General features: G+C 60.7%; 1 protein-coding gene across 11 annotated transcripts in view; it reads right to left on the bottom strand.

Moving 5' to 3' along the window:
* Positions 1-446: 446 nt before the first annotated feature.
* The window catches only part of ZMIZ1 (zinc finger MIZ-type containing 1), a 231,491-nt gene continuing 210,325 nt past the window's right edge, over positions 447-21,612 (bottom strand). For 10 of the 11 annotated variants that reach the window (XM_025434647.3, XM_025434652.3, XM_025434650.3 and 7 more), the window contains 13 exons: positions 19,364-19,546; positions 18,198-18,275; positions 17,348-17,522; positions 16,651-16,792; positions 14,996-15,206; positions 13,878-13,983; positions 12,771-12,931; positions 11,684-11,751; positions 11,330-11,398; positions 10,699-10,943; positions 9,386-9,552; positions 5,794-6,051; positions 447-4,296 (listed from right to left, as the gene is read on the bottom strand). In XM_025434647.3, coding sequence (XP_025290432.1) covers positions 4,189-4,296; positions 5,794-6,051; positions 9,386-9,552; positions 10,699-10,943; positions 11,330-11,398; positions 11,684-11,751; positions 12,771-12,931; positions 13,878-13,983; positions 14,996-15,206; positions 16,651-16,792; positions 17,348-17,522; positions 18,198-18,275; positions 19,364-19,546 — 1,971 coding nt within the window. In that variant the 3' untranslated portion in view covers positions 447-4,188. The remainder of the gene's footprint in view (positions 4,297-5,793; positions 6,052-9,385; positions 9,553-10,698; positions 10,944-11,329; positions 11,399-11,683; positions 11,752-12,770; positions 12,932-13,877; positions 13,984-14,995; positions 15,207-16,650; positions 16,793-17,347; positions 17,523-18,197; positions 18,276-19,363; positions 19,547-21,612) is intronic. The other variant, XM_025434654.3, reaches the window with a different exon arrangement.

Below are 21,612 nucleotides of genomic sequence, written 5' to 3'. Positions count from 1 at the left end.
CGGCTACAGACGCCCACCTAAAGCACAGCCCCTCTGGGGTTTGGGATTAATAGGTTCCTGCTCCATAAACCCAGAAAACCCACAAGGGGCTTGCTCTCAGGGCCCGGCCAGCACTGCACACCCTCCCTGAGACCCCAGCAGTCCCACTGCCAGGAGTGGGGTCTATAGCAGATGGGGGTCCCACCCAAAGGTGCTCTGGGTTCTGAGCATGATCCCGACTCCAGGTGCCAGGGCCTCCTCCAGGGCCCCCCCAAGGGAGGGGCTTCTCCAGTTCAACACCAAACCACCTGACCGCTGGCTTGCTTTCTGTTTTGTTTTGGTTTTTTTTTTTTTTTTTTGTGGGGGGGTCTTTTTGCCGGGGGATTAGGCAGGGGTGGTGGTTTAGAAGCAGAAACAAACACCCAAACCACTCCTTAAAATTCACAAAATAGCTAATTCGCCAAACCTTCGTTTTTTGTCAATTTATTTAGAAAACAATTAACATGGGCAAATGAGATACCTCAGTGTTACAACAGAGTATAGAAATGTCTAGCAATAGTCAAATAATTTGATCTTTAAATACAAAATAACCACATGAACACCTAATATACAGGTTTCATCTGAATACATATTTATTAGATAAATATTAGAGGTTGTCACATCATCTAACTACATACAGCTTTGCAAGACTAGAAATCACAATTAGTTTTCTGACCAGTTTTAAAGTATGAAATGATTGCATTGTACATAGATGTACAAAGACGATGACGGCTTCTGTGGGAGTTACTTCAGGCTGCACTGTGGGTGTGTTTATGTGTGTACGTGTGAATCACCTGCAATCATGATATCAAAAAATTATACAAAGTATGAATTTGGTTACAATTTTCTTCTGAAATCCCCGTTTCTTTTCATTATTTCCATAGCACCCTAAAAATACACAGGTGGCAGACTAGTACACTGAAGCTAAATAGTACATGTAGGTAAAATAAAAACAAAACAGAACAAAAATTCCTTTCCACACAGGGTCAGAGTATATTACATGAGACAAATGTGTGAAGAAGAGAGACCTCACAAACGCTAACAAACAGGATCTAGTTTTTCCACGTCAAGATGGAGTTCCAAGCCTTTTTTTTGTGTGTTTTTGTTTTGTTTTGTTCCGTAAAATAAAAACAATACACATTCCAAGGGAAATGAATGCATCTGTTAACGTGTCTCTATTTCTCATTTACATATGTACACACGTCCCTTGAGTCGCTGCTGCTGACATCATCCTGTCTAGATGGTCAGGTCGAGGGAGCAGACGTGTAGCTCTCTGGGGTGGGGGGTGTTTCAGGCTTCCGTGAGGGAGAAAGTATTAGAAGTTTCTTAAAAAATAAAATGGCTACAGGGAAACATGATACACGGGTAAAGCTTCGAACCAAGAAGATGGGGGTGATTGCCTGTACTCGGGCCTTCCCGCCTGCCCGCTGGCGCCCTGTCCGTCTCGTGGAGTGGCAGCAGAAACGTGTCTATGGCCCGGGTGGATGCTCGTCATGGAGAAGTGGCTTGATGAGGCCTCGTTTTTGCTGAGGTTACTTATGGCTCCAAGTAGTCGTCCAAAAGGATGAGGGAAGCATCTCCCCAGAGTTCAGGACCACCCCCAGCTCGGGGAGGCTGTGGCCACCTGAATCTGTCACCCGCCGGGGCTTGTGTCACCAGCCCCCGGACACCTGTTTGCTCCCTCAACCCCTGGCCTGGCTCCAAGACCAGCCTGGGAGTGTACGTCCCCAGAGCACGGGCTTCAGGCACCACGGTTCGGGAAAGCTCTTTGCCCAGCTTGCTGGTGGAGGTTCGCTTGGGAGGGGCCCCAGGAAACCTGCCTCTGGTACCAAGCCCTGGCTTCCGCGGAGATGGTCGAGGGAGGTGCCCAGAGCCCGGGCTGTGGGGAGCAGATCGACCCTCTGGACTAGAAAGAAAGCTGTGGGTAGGTCGGTGAGCAGAGTGGGGACACCCGGTAAGAACCAGAGTGGACCCCTAGGCCTTTCTGGGAAAAAGTAGCACAGCAGGAAGCAGGAACTTCTAAGGAAGGCATTTTTAAGTCTGAACATTCCCAGATGGCCTAACGTGGAGTGTGGCCACCTGCCAGGGCTCTCGGCCACCGGGCAAGGACGGCCACGTGCTACCTGGCATCGTCTAGTCCCCACCAGCCGACCGGGGATGGCTCTGAACGGTGGGCGGCCTGATCGAACTCACGGTACAGCCACCCACGCACTTTGTCCCTTCATCTGTACAAATAGCCCTGGTTGCTTTTTTGTTTTTGTTTGTTGTTTTTTAAAAAAAAGGACTCGGTCTTTGTTGTTGAGTCAAGGTATTTTAAAAACACCAGCAAAGGCTATAACCAGGTCGTGAAAATGTTGAGTATTATCAAAGACGATACTAAAATATTCACAAAGATATTTACAAAAGCAATTCTTAAAATAATCGATTTGCATACTGAACACCACGCTGTTTGAAAAAACCTCGACAACGGGACAAAGGAAAGAAGGGCCGGGGACCATGGCAGCTTTCCTACAGAAAACCTCGCGCCGGCTGTCTGGTACAGCGCCTGGAAACCAACAGCTGGGGCCACTGCACGGGTCAGATCCAGGGGAGTGCTGGGGACCACCCGCCGCAGGGGGTGGACGGGCAGATGGAGAACGCGGGACAGTGGACGGGAAGCGGGGGGGGGGGGGGGCCCAGGCAGCAGCAGGGAGGGGCGCAACGAATTCACAGACGTGACCCAAGTGACCTGCGGGCCCAGCAGCATCACAGGCCAGGCGGCTTAGGTGGGGGTGGGGGTGGGGTGGGGGCACAGAGGACCCCCCCCCAAACAAAACGGACGCCCGAACAAGCTACCCGGGAGACTCCGAGAGCAGGAAGCCGGATGGAGCAAAGCAGTGGAGGGAAACCAGAGGCTGCTTCTGCTCGAGTGAGCAGGAGTGTGGGCAGCTTTGCAGGGCGGAGGGACAGGGTGGGGGTGGTAGGGGGGGCACAGCCGGGGGCAGCACAGAGACACCACATGAGGCTGGCGAGCACATTCTGGCACATTCCGGGGCACAGGGGCCCATGAGACACCCGCGGGCGCCCTGGGGTTCCTGCTGCCCGCACCCCGCACCCCCTCGCCTCTCCGCCGGCGTGCCCCCGGCCGTCAGGGTGGGCGAAGGAGAACGGGGCCCAGGGGTGCGGGTGTCCCCTAACAGTCTGGGAGTGGTGGGTGGGGGCAGGAGGAAGGACACGGGACGCATGGAGAGAAATGGGTTGTTCGCCATCCAAGTCCACCTGGCCCTTCCCTTAGATGACCGCGGAGCCGATTCGTCGTGACAAGCCGGGGCGGCTGGGAGCGACAGGAGTCGCTGGTCCTCTCGGCCCCCCTGGCCCCTGCCCCCTGCAGCGGGGGCACGAGGATTCCCGGGGCGCTCTCTGCTCACTCGGCCCGCCGCCCCCCGCCCTGAGGCCGGAGTCCAGGGGTCGTGGGGCCCGCTGCGCCGTCCTGGCCCCGAGGGGGCCCTGACCCCCTTCCCCACCAGCCCCAAGCCGAATGGCACACCCTCTCTCAAACACAGCGTCTTGTCCTGTTCGTCTGCTTTCTGAGAGAGCGCGTTGACAGGGTCTCTTGGCTTAGAAGTCAGGGGTCAAAGCGCTGACCTTGCCCCCGAGAGAGTTCTCTTTCCCAGAGGTTTGTGCTTTTCTGTGGGTGGTGGTGGTGGTGGTGGTGGTGGTGGTGGCTGGGCTGCTCTCACTGCCGCCAACCGTCACTGTTCCTCCAAGGCTCAGGGGGCCTGCCTGGGTCTCGGGGTGCCCCTCTCTCAGGCTCACAGTCACTTGAAGGAGGCTCTGGGCCGGGAAGCAGGGAGGCAGGGTTACAGTTTAGAAACCGGAAGAACCTCAGGGGGCACTGGAGGGTCGTTTGGAATCAGCACACACAGAGGGACCGGGAAGCCTTCGTCCGCGTGTGCCCCTGAATCTCTCGCTGGGCCGGTTCCCCACCACGAGGGGCGTCTTCAGGGCCTCTGCTCCGGGCACGGGCACCAGACCCACAGCGCCTTCACCCTGCACCCTCCCGCCCCTCCGCTCTGAGAAGGCCGCAGCAGGGGCGGTCGGAGGGCATGGGCTCCCAGTGGCAAAGTGTGTGTGGGGCAGACGGGGAAGGAGGCAGAGTGGGGAGGGATGGCCCCAATGGAGGGGCGGGCTTCAGTTGTTCTCAAAGAGAGACAGGAGGTCATCGTTACTATTGCTCGGCAGGTCAGGGGGATCCAGGTACGAGAGGAGCTCATCGGGATTTGTGAGTTCTGGAAGGAGCTGGAAAAGAAGTACAGAAGCCCAGATGAGGTGTCAGCTGAGGGGCAGGGGCGGCCCAGGGTGAGGACTGCGGGGGCACGTGCCCCCTACCTGCTTCCCAGGGTCCTGGCCACACAGGGGACACTAACTGTGCTGGCTGTCCTCAAAGGCACCCAGGCCACTGTGCTAGTCTGAGGCACCCCCGTGCTTACTTGCAGCGCAGGAGAGGGGGACCCTTGGCCCACCAGCTGGGAAGGCTCATGGCAGGTCAAGGGGCTTTCTCTTGATCCCAGTGTTTCTCTGGCCCCAAGACCCTGCCAAGAGGAAGTGGGGGGGGGTGTCCCACGTGCCTCCCAGTGGAAACCACGTGGCTTTGCACGTGAGGCCGGGTGGTTGTGGCTCTCGCCACCCTGGACCTCCCCTCAAGAGCTCACTGCTCCCTGGTGAGCCTATGACTGGAGGGCCACATGGCAGGATCCTCCCCTGCGGCCCCTGGGCCCCGGCTGCACGCCGTCTTGCCCTCCACTGCGAGGTCCCCGAGGTCTTTTTGTCACACGGAGGATCCTCGTGCACCCGAAAGCACTCCCACTGGCCTGGTCTGGGGAACAGAGCCAGGTGAGAATCCCAGATGGCCGCACCACTGAATAAACCCCATTCACCAGAAAGACGGACACCGCCCGGTTGAGGGGGGACGGTGGGGCTGGGGCATGACGATGAGCAGGCCTCGGCTCTGGAAATCGACAGCCGAGGGGCGTGGGGCGGCAGGGACAAGTGCCGCCTCCCTTCCTGGCCAACCCTAGCCAGCTGCACGGCCCCCCGTCACACGGGGCCTCCTCCCAGCCCGCTTTCCAGACCACATTCAGGTCCCCGGGGTCGGGGTGGGGGGGGGACACACCCCTGAATCTCCATCACCCGCTGCTGCCCCGGTAACCCTGGCACGACCCGAGGCTGGTCCTACTGTCACCCCACACGGGGGCCTTTCTCAGAGTGAGCGATGGAGCGAGCAGAAGCACAGGACATGGACAACGCACGGACGGGAAACTGGACAGACATACAGCAGCGAGACAGACAGAAGGACCCTGTGACTCCAGCCCCTCCCCTGCCTCAGGCCAGAGTGTGGCAGACGCTGAGATGGCAAAGCTTGATGTTGGGGGGCGGGGAGTGGGGGTCAGAAGAAGGGCAGGGGCCTCCCTGTGCTTCCTCCAGAACCCTGCCCCGGGGTGGGGGGGACTCTGTGAGGGCCTGGGGGGACGGGGGAAGGGGCAGGACTGTGTCGGAGGGGACCAGAGGGCAGGCGCCGGCAAGGTCAGGGAAAGGACGCTGGGACCCTCGGGGAGGCTTCCCCGTTGCGGGGTTCCCTGGTCCTGGAGCCAGGGGAGGCAGGCTGGCTAGGCCCACCCACCACCCACCCACCCCCTCCACCCTGGGCCTTGAGCCCTCGACACCCACCCCTGCTCTCGGGCAGGTCCCGGCACCAGGCCTCGCCCCAGGCCAAGGCCGGCGGTGACCCCAACTTACATCCAGCGAAGGCTCCGGCATGTCGGATGCTCCCTGCGCTCCGGCCTGACCCTCTAAGGCTGAGGAGGGGTTAAAGGTCAGGTCACTGTGTGGATGGTTGCTGGGAGCGGCCTGTGGCGGTTGCCGGGGAGGCTGGGAAGGAGGAGGAGGAGCCCCACTGTGATGTAATGGAGGCCCTGACTGGCTGCTGGGGTGTGGGACGTGCAAACCTTGTTGTATGGAGGGATGGGGCTGGTCAGAACTGCCAGCGTGTGGCATCTGTGGAGGAGGAGAGAGCAGGAGAGAAGAAATGTGAGGTGACGAGGTACAGCGACGAGATGCCTGGAGAAATGAAAACCAAACAAAAACCAGAAAAATAACAAACCCCCAAAACAAAGCCACCCCCTCACGAAGCTCGATGCTTGTTGTTGCTATTGCTTTGCAGAGAAACAAACAAACAAAAAAGTCCTCCCCCAGAACTGCAGGTCACGGGGGCTGTGGAGAGGGAGGCCCCGCGGGCCCGGGAGGGGCGGCCAGGGGCTGGGACGCGGGCGGGCAGAGTGGGCCGGGCCCCGCCAGCCTCTGCCCCCGGACCCCGGCTCCACAACGAACAGCAAGGGCAGGATGGAGAAGCGAAATGGGCATGTTTCCAGGGAGCGGGAGGCGGGAGGCGGGAGGGTGCTGCTGGCGGCGTGGTGCAGGCCCCGGGGCCAGGGCAGCGGGGAGCAGACACGGACAGACAACACGGGCAGGCGTGCAGCTTGGGACGCTCGGCCCCCCGCGGGCCGCTCGTGGGCGACGCTGGACACGGAGGGGCCTCTGGGGGCCCCAGGCGGCGGCGGTGGCGGCCGGCACCTCGGGACAAGCCCCGGCCGCCTGGGGTGGGGTGCAAATGGAGCCGAGTCAGAGGGGCAGAGCACGGGCTTCGCCGCAATGCCAGAGCCTTCCTGTCGGGCATCCACCCAGGCGGCAACAAGCCGAATCCCCAGGGGCCGGGGCCGAGGAAGGCAGGCCTGTCCATCCCCGCCCTGGCGTGAGGGGTCACCCGGGGGTTGGCCGGGTTGGGGGGGGTGCTTGCTGGCTCTGGGGCAGGTAGCACTTCCCGGACAGATAAACTAGACGCACGGAAACCCTGGGGCTGTAGCTGCGCAGGGGGCCACGCGGTGGGTGACATTTACACCTCCCGCGGGTCTGTGCGCTGCCCCAAGCAGCCTCCCGCCCGAGCTCAGATCTGGGAGCACAAGCCCACACCCTTGCCCCCCAGCCAGCACCCCGACAGGTCCCCCAGCCCCACTCGCACTGTTCTAGTCAAGGGGACACCGGCTAGCCAGGCCCCGGTGAGCAGAGGTCTCCCAGGTCTCTCGTACCTTCCCACCCGCCCCATCTTCCAAGCCACACAGACATTTTGTCTTCCTTTGTGGGTTTGGAGGCAGCAGCTTCATCTCCAGACCCTAGTTCCTCTTCCTGTTCCTACTGAAGCCGCTCCCAGGCCTTGGGGTGCTCAATCTGACTAGTCCCAGGCCTTGCGGCGGCCCCCGCCCCTCCTGAGACCTGACTGCATGTGGGACTGTGTGGGGGATGTGCACGACGTAAGACGGACGCACAGAGGCAGGAAGGATGGCCCCACACCTATGCCTGTGGGTTCCCCACTGTGCCCATTCTGGGGGACAGGGAGCGGCCCCACCCTCCCGGAGTAGCCCAGCCCAGGACAGTCGGCTCCCGGATCTGCTGACACAGCTGTCCCCCTCGGCCCTGACAACTTGCTAGAATGTCCCAGGGCCCTGACGGGCCAGGTGCTCTATGAGGCCTGCAGGTACACCTGCCAACCTACCACCTGGCCTACAAGAGAGAGTCCTCTGGCAAACCCACGCCTGACTGGAGCCTTTGTGGCAGTGCCTGCACGTGGGGGCATCCTTCCTGGGGGGTGGGGGGTTGCTCAGCCAGGGCCAGGCTGCTCTGCTGTAGGGCAGCTTATCTGTGACTGCACCACCCCTCACGCACAGCTGTCCTTCTGGGTCCAGCTGCCATCTAGCGGAAGCCCAGAAATGGGGGAGGACAGTGCCTAACTGGGGAGCCTCCTGGGGGTGCTGTGAAGTCAACTCAAGGGCTTTGGTCCCGGGACGCCTGGGTGGCTCAGTGGTTGAGCATCTGCCTTTGGCTCAGGGTGTGGTCCCGGGGGTCCTGGCATCAAGCCCCACATCGGGTCCACTGCAGGGAGCCTGCTTTGCCCTCTGCCTTTGTCTCTGCCTCTCGAAGGGATAGATAGATAGATAGATAGATAGATAGATAGATAGATAGATAGATCGATCTAAAAAAAAAGGGGGGTGGTGGTGCTTAGGTCCCTCTGCAAAGACCAGACCCCAGGTGGCAGGGCTAAGAAGGCAAGAGGAAGTCCTGTTGGACCCAGAAGGACGTGGCATCCTGTTGCCATTTGCTGGAGCTGAGAACCGTGAGCCAGGGTGTGTGATGTGTGAGGGGTGTGATCTGGGTGGCTCCTGGGCCAGGAATGCTGAGAAAGGGGGAGCTAGGAGAGAGGCCCCCTGAAGTCAGAAAGCAACTTGTAAAACTGTGTCTGGAGCCCCCACGGCGGCTCTGCGTGGCGTGGCATTCCGGGGTTCCACAGGGAAGTCGCTACACCGCCCCCCCACCCAGAAGCCTTCCGGTTAACAGTCACTCCTGCTCTGGCCCACACGTCGGCTACGGGCAGAGCCAACTCCGTGCGGACCACAACACAACCCAGAGGCCCTCCTCCCAGGCCGCATGGTGGAAATGGGAGGGCCTGGAGCCTCTGGCTCTGTGTAGGCCGGCCCACCCTGCCCGGCCCTCTGGGACTGCTCCGTCCTCCTCAGGGGAGACACCGGGCTCAAGTCAGGCCTCAGGTCTCCCCAAACTTCAACTCCCTCCCTCCGAGCCCCACCAGAACTTCTGCTCCATTGACACAAGCAAGGGCTGTGTCCGTGCTGCTCACAGTGGGTACACAGGCTGGCCGGGAGCACAGGCCCCGGAAATGTCCGCTAAGTTGAAGGAAACTGTGCAGTGCTCATGAGATGAGGCCCCGGGGCGGATGGCCGGGCCTCCTACCACGGGGGTGTGTGTGTCACACTGTGACATGGGACGAGAAGTGAATATTCTCAGGCTATGCAGAATTGCCAGCAAGAGGCAGGGGTACCCTAAAGATTCAGAGCCCTGGGGAGCAAGGGCCTGGGTCTGAGACAAAATCCTAGATGGCTGGGGCTCCAGAGAGCCAGCAGGAGAGTGTAAGTCAGAGAGAGGGGCTGCGGGGGGTGCTGGGTGCACGTGGGAGGTGGGCCTGTGCACACGCAGCGTGTGCAGATGGGAGCCTGCAGCTCCCCCCACCTGAGAATCCAGTGTCCTGTGTGAAAACAGCCAAGTCTGAGGATGCCCATGGGCCGTGAGACCCAGCCTGGGTCAGGCCTCTCCCTCCCCCTGAGCCCCCAGACCCAAGTTCTCAGTCCCCCTTTGCCCAGGAGGGAACCAGGCGAACACAGGCAAGGTCCTCGGGGAGCCCTCTGCTCCCATCAGCCCCACACAGAGGATGGGGACGGAGGGGACGGGGCGGGGTTGGGGGTCAGGCCGGGGAAGAGGTACTCACAGTTTCCTGCATGGGGTGACTGAGGGGTTTCTCGAGGGCGGCCATGTTGTTGGGCATGTCCGGAGGGTGGGAGAGCTGGGGGGGCCCGTGCATGAAGTCGTTCATGGACGTCCCGCCAGGGTTTCCATGGGGGAAGTCAAAGTTGCCATGGCCCTGGTAGTTGTTGCCTGGGGAGGGGACAAAACGGCAGCGGGGCAGCGTCACCCAGAGGGAAAGACGGCCATGGCAGGGCGGGGTGGGGGGCGGTGTAGATGTTAAGATCTAGGTCTTGCCCTGGAGTCGGCCTCAGACCTCCAGCCTGTACAACAGGGCGGCGGTGCAGCCCCTGGCGGGGCCTGGCACCAAGGAGCCGCTGTAGAGTTATGAGGGGGTGCAGGATTTGAGCAAGGGGTGAGCCAGGGCGGCGGCAGGGGAGGGGAGCCCGAGGCCCAAGTCTGAGCCCTCTCCAGGACCTGTCTCCCCACTGCCCCCACGTGGTTGCACCTCGTCAGTGGGAAGACCCCAGCCCACGCTGGGACGTTGGGATCTGCTAGGTCTGCAAAGAAAGATGCATCAGACTCGAGATGACGCCATTAGACGTCGGCCATCTGGCTTCCCTGCCACGGCTCCCCACGCCACACGGCTGGAGCAAGGAATCAGAGGAGCTGCATGAGGGAAACCTGGGGCCCTCTGCATACTGCGGGACCCCGCTCTATGGGTTAACCCCTCTGGGCCTCTAATCATCTGGCTCCTGGGAGGCGCTGCCATCCACTGTGTTGAAGGGGGCTGGGGACTTTTAGGAACCCAGGGCAGTACGGGATAGCTGGTCTGTGCAATAGGGAGCGTGAGAGGCAGCGATGGTGACCTCGGTGCCCAAAGACTGTGCTAGAAGGATGAGAGTGTTGCAGAGACAGCGACAATATAGATGTCACAGAGAAACGTGGGAGGGAGGGGGAAGGACCGAGAACTCTAGGTGCGACTGCTCCGTTAGTGACCCCAGCCAATCACGCTCCAAGAAAGTCAAGGAGCTGGCCCCTGGTGCTCAAAGAGGCGGGCAGGGCAGGGTGGGAGAGGCAGGAGGTTGGCTCACGGGGCAGCTCCTCACCAGGCCTTCCCAGCTGGGTGCTGATCCACAGATCTGGATGGAACCCGGTAGCAAAGGAGAGGAGGAAGGAGCTGAATGGGCCAGTGTACCCCCAAGTCCAGTGACACGGGTTGTATTTTGGGGGGTGAGTGTTACCACGACCCACCCTGCACCACCCTCCCACATGAGCCCAGAAATCCTGGGCCTGTGGCTGGGCCTCCTGTCTCCCTCCTTGTCCAGCATCACCTACCTTGGTTGCTGTAGTCGTTGGAGCTGGTGCCCCCCGGTGGAGGCGGGAGTGGGTAGGGGGATGGGCCGGGGCCCAGGGCTGCGATCATTTCCATGACGTTGGGCATGATCATCTGGCTGGGACTCATGGTCTTGAACCGCTTGGAGGGGATGCCATCCGGGTCATCTTTAATGTGCAGGTCTGACTTGATGGGGACTGGCCGCCAGCTGCACGTGGGGTCGATGGTGACCTCTTCAAACTCGGAGCTGGGGGGAGTAAGGGGGCAGCACTGAGGTCCCGGGACACGAGAGCCTCCACTCAGACAGACACTGAGGTGTCCCTGCCCAGGGCCCCCGTCCCCATTCTTGCCACGCTCTACATAGGACAGAGGTGTCAGAAATTTTGACAGGGAGACTAAGGTGAGGAAGAGCACGCAGCCGGGCACCGGGCAGCTGGCCCCGAGGCCTCCCACCCAGGGAGCAGCTGTCTAGGGCACTGTCTTGCTCTGGCTGGGTCTGGTCCTTTCTGGAAAGTTCATCGGCCCCCAGGTAGAGTCACAGAGTGACAGCTCTGCCAGCCTGGGGGTGCATCCCCATGTCCACTACCCCATCCCCACATTTCCCTCACTGGGTGGCGGGAGGGGAGCACTTACTGTTGGATGGCGTTCAGGATGCCCCACATGTACTGATCCACCTCCAGGCCCTCAAGCAGAGCGGTTTTACTGGAAAAAAAAAGGGGGGCAGTGCTTGGCCTTTGCTTTTGGACCCTAGAGACTAGAGGCACAACCCAGCCCTCCCCACAGGGTCAAAGGGCCTCTGCCTCTGCTGCTGGTTCCTCCTGCAGGAGTGACAGGAGAAGGCTGGCTCATGACAGGTGGGTGACAGCCCCTGTGTCCAAGCTCCTCTGCAAGGTCTGGGTTCTCCGTTGGGCTTTCAGGGCAGGGGCGGGTGGCTGGACCCTCCAGAGGCTAGGTGGGGAAGCTCCTGCCAGGGTGGGTGTGACTCACTTGCACACAGGACACCTCCAGGTCCCTCTCTCGCAATTCAGCTGCAGGTACGACTCCAGGTCAAAGCACTGCAGAGGCCGGGAGACAGGCAGACAGACACGCAGGTGAGAAGATGCAGAGATGCAAGTGCCGCTGCCGCTGGGACCCTTAGGAAGCTCTCCCAGCGGGGTCGGAGAGACTGGGGCTGGGGTGTCATGCGTGGCCATCATGTGGCCTCTCTGCTGCTCACGTGGCCAACCAGCCACACCGAGTCCCTGCACGTGTTGCTCCTCATACCTTCCGTGTGCCCCGTGGCCCTCGCCTGTGTCCTCCGAGGAGGCTTTCCGGCTGGCCCAACAGTCCCCGTCACGGACCCTGACATACAAGGGCCTGTCTCCCTAAGGCCGGGGCAGCATGGACTCCAGCCTCCCCGTTAGCCCTGTCCTGACCCCGAGAACACATCCAGGCCACTTCATCAATGTGTCAGACAAACAGGGAGCCCGGAGTCTTTGTACCCACACGGCTCTCCCAGAGGGAGGCTCTTGCCCCATCACGAAGCGCCCCAGTGGCTGAGCGTTTGCCTGGCCTGGTCCCCCCACCCGCCTCCACAGGGAAGCCTTCCTTCCCGTCTCCTGGGATTCCTTCCTGAGCCGCCCCTGTCCAGGAACTCCACCCACCGAAGTGACCCACATTTGCACACTGCTCTCCTGGAGCAACCCAGACCGTGACGGTCACTCACTCCCTGGCCACTTCCCAGCACCTGCTTGGGGCAAGGTCCCAGAACACAGCAGAGGTCGGGCACACATACCCCTACTCTCAGACTCCAAACCAGCTGTGGCTGGACTTTCAGCCACTGACATCTGGCAGGATGGGGGTGGTCTACATTGGTTCTGTGGGCTGCCTGGGAACCCAGGCTGGGGCGTACGGAGAAGATGCTCCAAGGACAAAGGATTCATTCATGATGAGGGGACATGATGAGCTGCTGCTGGCCATGGCGTGCTCTGGGGGTCAGAGCCCGGCCCCTCGGCCCCTCTGCCTGCCCCTTGCCATCCCCGCTGGACACCAGCCATCCAGCACCCCTGGACCCGCACCTGCTGGGACCACTCACCTGGACGTGCTTGCAGTCATGGCCTCGGGCAGGCAGCTGGATACGTCGGAACGTGATGGGGCACTTCAGGGACACCTTAATGGCCGTCTGCTCCACGCCGTCCTCCCCATTGAGGGTCGTGTTGCCCGACGAGGCAGCCACGCTGCTGAAATTCCGCTTGACTGTGGGGTGGGAGGCGGGGGTGGATGTGGAGCACTAGGGCCCTCCCGCACGCGCGGTCTTCCCAGCTGCGGCTCACCCACACGCTGCTTCTGCTTCTCCACTGTCCCGAGGACATTGGGCAGCCCCGGGAGTAAGGAGAGCAGCTGGGCTCAACCGAAGGGGAGCCCGGCTGTCCGGGTGCCCTGGGCCCCCACGTGTGAGGTGCGGGATGCACGTGTCCCTAGAGGTCACCATGTCAGCTTCCCAGTCGGTGGCCCGGGCCCTGCCCTCCCTGGGAAGGGGCACTTTCTACAGCACTTGCAGAAGCCCGGGCTGGCGCTTCCCCCTGATTTTCTGGGTCAGTGGAGAGCCCCTCAGGTGCTTTTGCACTTTCCTCTGCAAAGGTGGAGATGGGGAGGGACAGGTGCCCGGTGGGAGCCGAGGGCTCAAGAGGCCATGTGAGGCAGCACAAAGGGAGGAGCAGCCGTGCACCTGCGTAGTGTCCCTCGCCCACCACCTGCATGTTCCCTCCAAGAGTGGACTCTGAGCCAAGCCCATATTCCAGTTTAGCCATGAGCTGCTGAGGTGGGAAGGCCAGTCGGGAATCCACTCCTGGGCCTCCCTCCTGCGGCAGATCCCCTCTGTGCAGCTTCTAGAAGTGATCCTCTAGGTGATCGCCTCCTCCAGGAAGCTAGCCTGGCCTGTCCATACCATGGTGGTTCGTTTTAATCTGCCTCACACCCCGTGCTGGGAACCAGCCTCTCCCACCTAGGCAGGTCTCACAGACCACGCTCGTCTGGTCATCCCCTCGGCTCCAGGAGGGACAGAAACGGGGGGTGGGGACCGGTGCCAAGGAACACTCGGGCCCTGGGTTTGTGCACGGAGCCAAAGGTGGGTCCCGGGTGGACGAAGAATGACCCAGCTGCGGCCGGGGCTGGGGCTCCCTCCCTGCGCCCCCACACTCACTCTTTGTGATACAGTGCTCTGCGGGCAGGAGGCGCTTCTTGAGGAGGCCTTGCAACACGGAGCGTACGGAGGGCCGGTGGACCAGCTGCAGCACGAAGAGGTGGGACTGCCGGGAAAGAGTGTGCGCTCAGCCCCCGCCCCACGGCCCCGCCACGGCCCCCCACGTGTGCCTGAAGGCCCCTGAAGGCCAAGCACAGGACAGGGACCATGATGTGTCCTGGGGTCGCCACGTGGGGCAGCTGCCTGGGCTCTGGGCTGACACTGAAACATCCCTGGGGTGAGGTTATGGGACACCCAGCACCAGGACGGGAGCTGGCCTCGCTTCCTAACCTCGCCCAGCACAGCTCCCCACCGTGTGTCCTCCACCCTTCCTGCCAGAGGGTGTGGTCCCTGTCTTCACTCCTCTAAGAAGCCTTCCAGGATTGTACACCCCCAGGAGCCCCGACAAGCTCTTTGTTCTGACATCATTCCCCACCTTGGGACTCCTGTCTCTAGGTAGCCGTGGTGCCTTATGCTCGGTAAGGGCAGGATCAGCGGTTTTTCTTCTCCCATGTTCCCCACAGAGGGCCGGGGAGCCCGGCAGGCAATCTACTCCCACATAGGGCCCTGAGCAAGCCCTGTGTGCCAGGCCCTGATCTCTAAGGGATAGGAGGGTGGCTCAGATGTGGTCCCAGAGCAGGCCCCAGATCGGAGGGACCCATATACACACATGATTCTAAGACAGCAAGGTTGGGTAGAGAGGGGAGAAAGTTAACTCCAGACTTGATGGAGTTGGGTCTGGGTCAAAGGGTGACCAGAATATAAAAATTTCTGGTGAGTGAAGCCCCCAGCGGAAGACGGTGGTGGGCACAGGGAGACGGTATCCAGGAGGACGTGGAGGCAGGTGCGTGGAACTGTGGGGGCTGTGGTCTAAGGCTGAAAAGGCCAAGTCTACGGCCAGAGCTCTGGAGGTTATCCCCCAGCCCGGGGATGGGACCGCTGCACGTTCATGGAGGCCTTTTCTGGAAGGTCACTTCAGCAGCTATGGCCACGGGGACAGAGCCCCAGGGACAAGGCTGTGGTCCAGAGGGGCGCCCGGGCTCCCCACGCCCGGCCCTCAGCCCGGCCCGCACACTCACGCAGCAGCAGGCCGTGACGGTGATCTGGATGGTGTTGCGGCCTGGCTGGCAGACGTGCTTGAGGTGCAGGGGCTTGTGGGAGGTCTTGTTGTCACCGCGCTCGATGGTGAGGGGCGTGGCGTTGACGCTGACCTGGACCGAGGCCGGCCAGTTGGTGTTCATCTGCCGGTCCTCGTGGTGGTAGCACTTGAATTGCAGCTCCAGATCAGACCTAAGGGGCAGAGGGGGAGGCTCAGGGGACTCCGCGCGGCCTCCGTGGCGCCTGGCCAGTCAGCACGCCTCCCCTCACCACTGTCTCCCTGGACGTCCCTCCTGCCTGCGTCCCCGGCCAAAACGCATCCCAACAACCCAAACTCCCCCACACTCCCCCCACTGGAGTGGGGGTCACTCCAGCCACACCCCACAGCTCTGCTAGCCTCCTCCAGACCCCTCCCTGTAAGGGGGACTCCTGTTCCCCCAGGACAGAGACAGAAGGACAAAAGGACAGACGCTAATGTGACAAGACCAGCTGGGAAGCTGATGATGTCCACCCCAGACTCGGGTTGGGAGGAGCACCCAGGCCAGGGCCGTGTCTGGTTCGGTTCCCTGCCCTGGTGGGCGCCAAGGACACAGCACGGAAGGATATCCTCGCGAACCCAGCGGTGACCACGTACGTGTGGACAGCAAGCAGGCCAGGGCCATGGGATGCCCCGCCGGCGAGGGCACTTGGGTAAGGAGGGATGGGTGAGCAGGGCCTCTGCACAGGGGTCTCTGCACCCTCCTGCCTGAGCACCTGAGCTTCTGTGCCCTTCCACCCACCCCAGCTCTATCTGCAGCCCCCACGGAAGCCGGCTCGGTGTGGTCAAGGCATTGAGTAACCTGTACATGCCCGGTACAGACTCATCTTGTGCCCTTCGGGTCTCATCGGGCGGCTGAGATACCCCGGTCACAGGTGTGGCAGGGCAGTGTGAGTCCTGCCTGAAGAGGAAGGACCAAGGGCGGAGCCACCCATGGGTTCTGGCATCCAAGAGAACTGGGCCTGAGTCCCAGCTCTTGCTGTGAGTACTCCTCCCAGGCTAATCGACTTCCCTGGCCTCACTGTTAAAGGGAAAAGCATGGCCCATGGACAAGATCAAGGGAGGTCAGGTACGGAAGGCACAGAACACAGGGCCTGGTGCAGCCAGGGGCCTCCAGCCCCCGTACTCTGGTGTGTCCAGATGTCTGAGCAGCTGCCCGGCTCAGCAGCCAGCCCCTGGCAACCTGCAGGGCTTGCTGGTCCTGCCCAGCCCAGCCACCTCCCTCTCCACTTCTGCACTAGCCACCACAAGTCACGTTCAAGGGGCTCAGGACTGGACTAGGGCCTTACTGGCCTTTGGGTCTGAGCTAGTCACTGTTTCCTCTGGGAGGTCATCCCTGACCACTCTCTCAGGACTACAGTGAGCGAATGCTGCTCCCTGCCCTCGGGCCGCTCTACCTGCCAAGGGCTGCCTGCAGGTTTCCCAGGACATCCCCGAAACCTTGCACAGAGCAGGGCCCCGCCAATGAGGCTTAACAGGCGAAGGCGGCAGGTAGACGCTGCTACTTACTACCTGTTAGGGCAGCGCCTGGGCCAGGAAGGTCACCACCAGAGGCTTCGTCTGCCCAGCTTGGGCCTGTGCCTCCACCGTGACACTCACCTCCACATCAGCGTCTGGTGGACCGTGGGCCGCAGGTGAAAGACGTGGTTGCTGACGGCCAGGTTGTGCTCGAGGCGGAAGGGCTCCAGCACCACGCCATCCCGCACTGGGAACGTGAGCCGCAGCTCGTCGTTGTGGTTGGCTGGGCGGGAAAGAAGCAGGATGAGCCACACGCCTGCAGCCACCAAGGGCACACAGAGGCCTGGGCTCCGGGGCCATGGACAGAGCCTGCTCACCGACAGGACACGCATGCTTAGCTGCAGGCTCATGGGACCACACAGGCGTGTGTAACAGCGCCCCAGAAGCTGGACTATTTGCCTGTGTGCACACCAGGGAGCCCGCTGCTTCTGTCTGCCCACCCAACCCCATCCCGACCATCTCTGCATCCCATGTCCCACCTATCCTGCCTTTACTTCCCCTCTTATGCCCTGGACTGGAAGCCCTGGGCTCCTCTGCCCAGCCCCTCACCACAGCTGGGAGCTGCTTTTGCTCCCAGCCACCAGCGGTTCAGGCCGTTGGCAGCCTGGCTCCACCCCAAATTCCCTTCTGGGTGGGGCGTATCTGCTTGCCAGCGCTCCTGCCCTTTCCACATGCCCAGCCCCCACAGGCAGTCCAACTTCCAAGCCCCCTGGCGCCTGGCCCACTGCAGGGCCCTAGGTGGAACTGGCCAGACCGAGGGACGACGTAGGGCACTCACCTGGGGGTGGCGGCAGAGCGCTCATATTTGGCTTGATATCAGGTGGGAAGGGTGGTTTAACGTCTTGGCTGGGGGACAGGTATGGGGGGATGCTGCTCCCGGGGGTCATGGGGGGCGTGGGGTTCCCTGGAACAGGTGAGTGGGGGTAATTTGCCACAGGAACTGGCCTGGGAGGCTGGAGGGAAAGAGAAATGATACATAGGTTATGGGGTCACAGGGATAAGAGGGACTGCGGCTGTGGACGCACACCCCACCCACCCGGCAGGCCCGGGGCTATGGTCTCTGCTCCCCCAGGGGAGGACAGCCAGTCCTCCCGGGGAAATCCCTCTAGTGCGGCCAGCACTCAGGTCTCTGCCCGCTTCGGACGACAGGTAGGCCTAGGAAGGGCCTCCTCACCCTTCACCTGGGACCCAGTGCTGCTACGCATCTGTAGGTCAGGCAGGGGAGAGGCCCCCCGCCCCCCTACGAGTGAGGACATAGACTTGGCATGATGGAGGCTGGTCTAATATAAACCCGGGAGGAAAGGAGAGCTGGGGTGAAGCCCAGGTCTCCGGCTGTCTGCATGAGGACTCTGGGCCACACGCTCCACCCCCAGCCCAGTGGGGTCCTCAGGCAGAGCCGGGCCTGCAGCATCCCAGGCAGCTGGCTCCCCAGGAGCCCTCCTTGCCTTCTGCAGCCCTGGCCCAGCTGCCTGGACTTGCACATTCTGTCTGGGCACTGCTGCACTCCAGAGCGACGACCGGGGAGCGCGCCCCCACCCGCAGGCCGAGGTGGGAACAGCCAGGCCCCTTAGAAACACAAGCACCCGGGGGAGGGTGGGGTTAGCACTGAGATGAGGGCTGGAGCTTACCCTATTGACGTTCCCTTGGCTGTAGTTACTGTAGCTGCTTCCCGAGAAGGTGTTGTTTTGTCCATTAAATTGCTCTGGCTGTTAAAGCAAGAGAAACAATGCTATGAACCTGGAAGGCAGAAAAGCGTAGCCGGAGCCTGCTTTCTCTCCTGATGTGAAAACTGGCCAGGAGGACGGTGCAGGGGATGCTGATGAGGCCCGTTCAGTGCTGCGGTGTGGTGCGGAGTGGGCCCCGGGCGGTGCAGGTCCCCCCACCCCCTCCGGGGATCACAGTTCGTCTCTCTCTCTCTGCCCATAGCTAGTGATACAGCAAGAGTTTGCAAGATAAAAACACCCAGGGTGTTAGAGTTGGAGAAGCGGCAGGCGGTCGTTCCTTGGCAAATAAAGGTAAAGTCTTTCCCGGGTAGCCTGCGCTCCCGAGAATGAACTTTATGATAATTACAAAGAAGAAAAAAGCTACATAAAAATAATAAATAAATAAATAAATAAAGAAAGAAAGAAAGAAAGAAAGAAAGAAAAAAGAAAAAAGCTATGTGCCCCAAAACATTGAACATGGTGTTACTTCGAAAGTGAAGAATCAGAAAAACCCAGACCGTCGGACAGAAAGGCAACAATAAAATAAGGTGTGGTTTCCATCCACAGAATGTTAGGCGCCCTTCAAAAAGCGAAAACCATGGAGACCCTGTAGCAATAAGTAACACATTTGTGATTTCATACCCGGTGAAAGAAATAGATTCAAAATGATAACTTTAATAACTATTTAACACATTGATGCCTGTGTGCATTAGGAAAAAAGGGTGAGAAGGTAGTATTAATATACCCAGGGGGATGCTTTTCCCTTAAAAAATGTACTTCTAAAAAAAAAAAATGTGCTTCTTTTATGATTATCTGATGTCTGCTGCAAATAGGAAAAGGGGAGGAGAAAACCCTTGTCCGGGCCCCACGAGAACAGGAACCAGGAGAAGAAGCCAGTCTGACATTTGGCCACTGCGTGTGTGGCCCAGAGCACAGGAAGACACATCTGGGGATCTCCGCCTGCCCCCCCCCCCCCCCCCCCCCCCCCCCCCGGTGGCTTCAGGGACACACAGGGCCAGGATGACACAGGTGGGAGGTGGGGAGATGAGATGGTGAGGAAGGAAGGGGTCTGGGGCGGGGGGAGGACTCACCTTGTAATACTGCCCCATGTTGACCGTGGGGGGTGGGTATTGCCCGGTGCTCGGCTGGCTGGGCATCCTTTGCCCGGGGTAGTTGGGAGAGGTGAGCGGCCGTGGGGGGTTGGGGGTGGGGTACTGGCCTGGCTGGGTGGGGAACTGGCTGTTTGGTCCGTATTGCTGGTTTCCATAGTTGGGCTGCGGCGGCAGACAGAGGAGAGAACAAAGGGCGTCAGTGTCGCGGGGCCAAGCCACTCACCACTACGCCAGGACTGCCCTGGCCCCTTTACTTTGTCCCTTTCTGTTTTGCCCCGACAAAAATGCCTCCTCCACCCAGAAAGGAGAGGCTGAACCAGATGATGCCCGAGCTCCTTGCCACCCTTGAAATCCAAGGACACTATGTTCTGTCCGTCTGGCTCCAGGGCCACCTCCCTATGAAGCTGTCTTCCCCCAAGCACCCTGCCCCCCCCAAACTGAGGGCCCTTTCAGAGCCTCTCACTTATGCCATTGTGAGGGGGGCTCGATTCTAAAGTCCCCTTGGGTCTCTCCTAGTGTGTGGTACGTGGCAGGGGAATCAGACAACCGGATGTGCTTCCAAAAAGGTGATCCCCTCAACCCCTGCGTTCTGAGGCTGAACAGGAGAGACCCTGTCCTCATACCCTGCACTGGATGGAACACACTGATAATTCATTTGTGGGCCCTGCCTGTAGAAGTCGGGAGAAGCGGCCTTGTGGAGGTTCCAGACAACCCCCCTCTCAAGACAGGCAACTGAGAGAGGAGGGGAGACGGCTCGAGGGAGGGGCAGAACCACTGTCCTTGGAGAACTCCAAGGTGACAAGCGACATGCTGATGTCCACCCCGCAGCTGTCCTCCCCCTCTGTAGATTAGGTGACCCTTAGGGCCACCTGCCACTCCAGACAGGCCGTGCATGACATCCTGCGAGGTCAGTGGTTTCTTCTCCAGGTCTGTTGAAACTCCTTATCTATTTAAACTGTCTCTCTCGCCTCTGGGCTCAGAGGTCCCGGCTGTATCCCGGCATCTGGCGAAGAGCAGGCCCTCCCTAAATACTTGGTCAACAAAGGAAAGAAGTGTCCAGAGGTAAGCGGCAGAGGAGGGGCAGTGTCCGAGTCAGTGCCGAAGAACTCTGCCTGTGGTGATACGGTGGCTGATCTGCGTGACAGTGTGGTTCCCATCACATGGCTGGGGGCGTGCAGGGGGAGGCTGGGCCTGCCCATCAGATGACAGTAGAGGCGTCCTGTGCGGGACCAGGCAACCTGACACCCGCCCCAACGTTCTGAGGGTTCAGAGATCCTAGGAGCATGCCATTGCGTGGTGAGGCCCACCTTCCCACGCAGGGTCAGGCCACGCAGGCTGGGATGCCAGGAGGAGGCTGACTTAGTAGAAATAATTGAAGGCCTCTGGTGTACAATGCAGGTGAACGTTGGAGCAATGACTGGGAACTTTCCTGCCTTTCCACTCCTGGGATCGCCTCCTTAGGTGCCGGCAGCCCCGAGGCTGGGCATGCAGATGCATCTCTAGCCCAGCCAGCAGCGAGTTTGGGCACAGAGGGGCCGAGAGATGGCCCAGAACTCATGGGGGTGCTGTGTGGGGCCAGGAGCTTGAGCACAGTCGCCCCCTTGCAAGGACAGCCAGGAACTTGATGGCCACTGTCCTCTGGCAGGTGCCTCCCTGAACCAGTGCCCACCCAGGAGTGTCTGGGCTTGAGCCAGGCCCCTGGCTGTTTGAGGAGGTCCCTGACCTCTCCCCTCGTGGATTCGGGGCACCTCCAACAATGGCCGAGCCTGAGCTAGGGTGAATGCTGAGGGAATCACACCGACCTTCGGGGAACTTAAGCTTCGGTCTCTAAACCCACTGCAAACCCAAGCTGAAGGCCACAGTTCTGAGGCAAGTGGGGCAGGGGGTATGGGTAGGGGTGGTTGGGGGGAGCTGGTCTGAGCACGGGTGGCAAGCAGAGAGCCGTGGGGGAAACTTCTCAGCAAGGAGCTTTGCCTAGGTCGGGAATCAAGGCAGGCTTCCTGGGGAGCGCATACTGGGCTGGGATTCCAGGGTCCCTGTGCAAGGCCGCCTGCTACCAACTTGTTTTCCCATTGCTCACTGAGGGCCCTGTGACGCCCCCTCCAGGAAGTCCTCCTTCTCTGACCTCACGCTGAATTCTGTACACCTCACTGTGCATTGCTGCCTCCTGGGCTCCTGCTTAGGCCTTATCTTCCTTGCTCAAGCCCTGGGTCCCAGAGGACAGGTGT

Source organism: Canis lupus, chromosome 4 (assembly GCF_003254725.2).
Source record: "Canis lupus dingo isolate Sandy chromosome 4, ASM325472v2, whole genome shotgun sequence".
NCBI lineage: Eukaryota > Metazoa > Chordata > Mammalia > Carnivora > Canidae > Canis > Canis lupus.
Note: the sequence above shows the minus strand (reverse complement) of the source record. Positions and strands in the feature narration are given on the sequence as shown.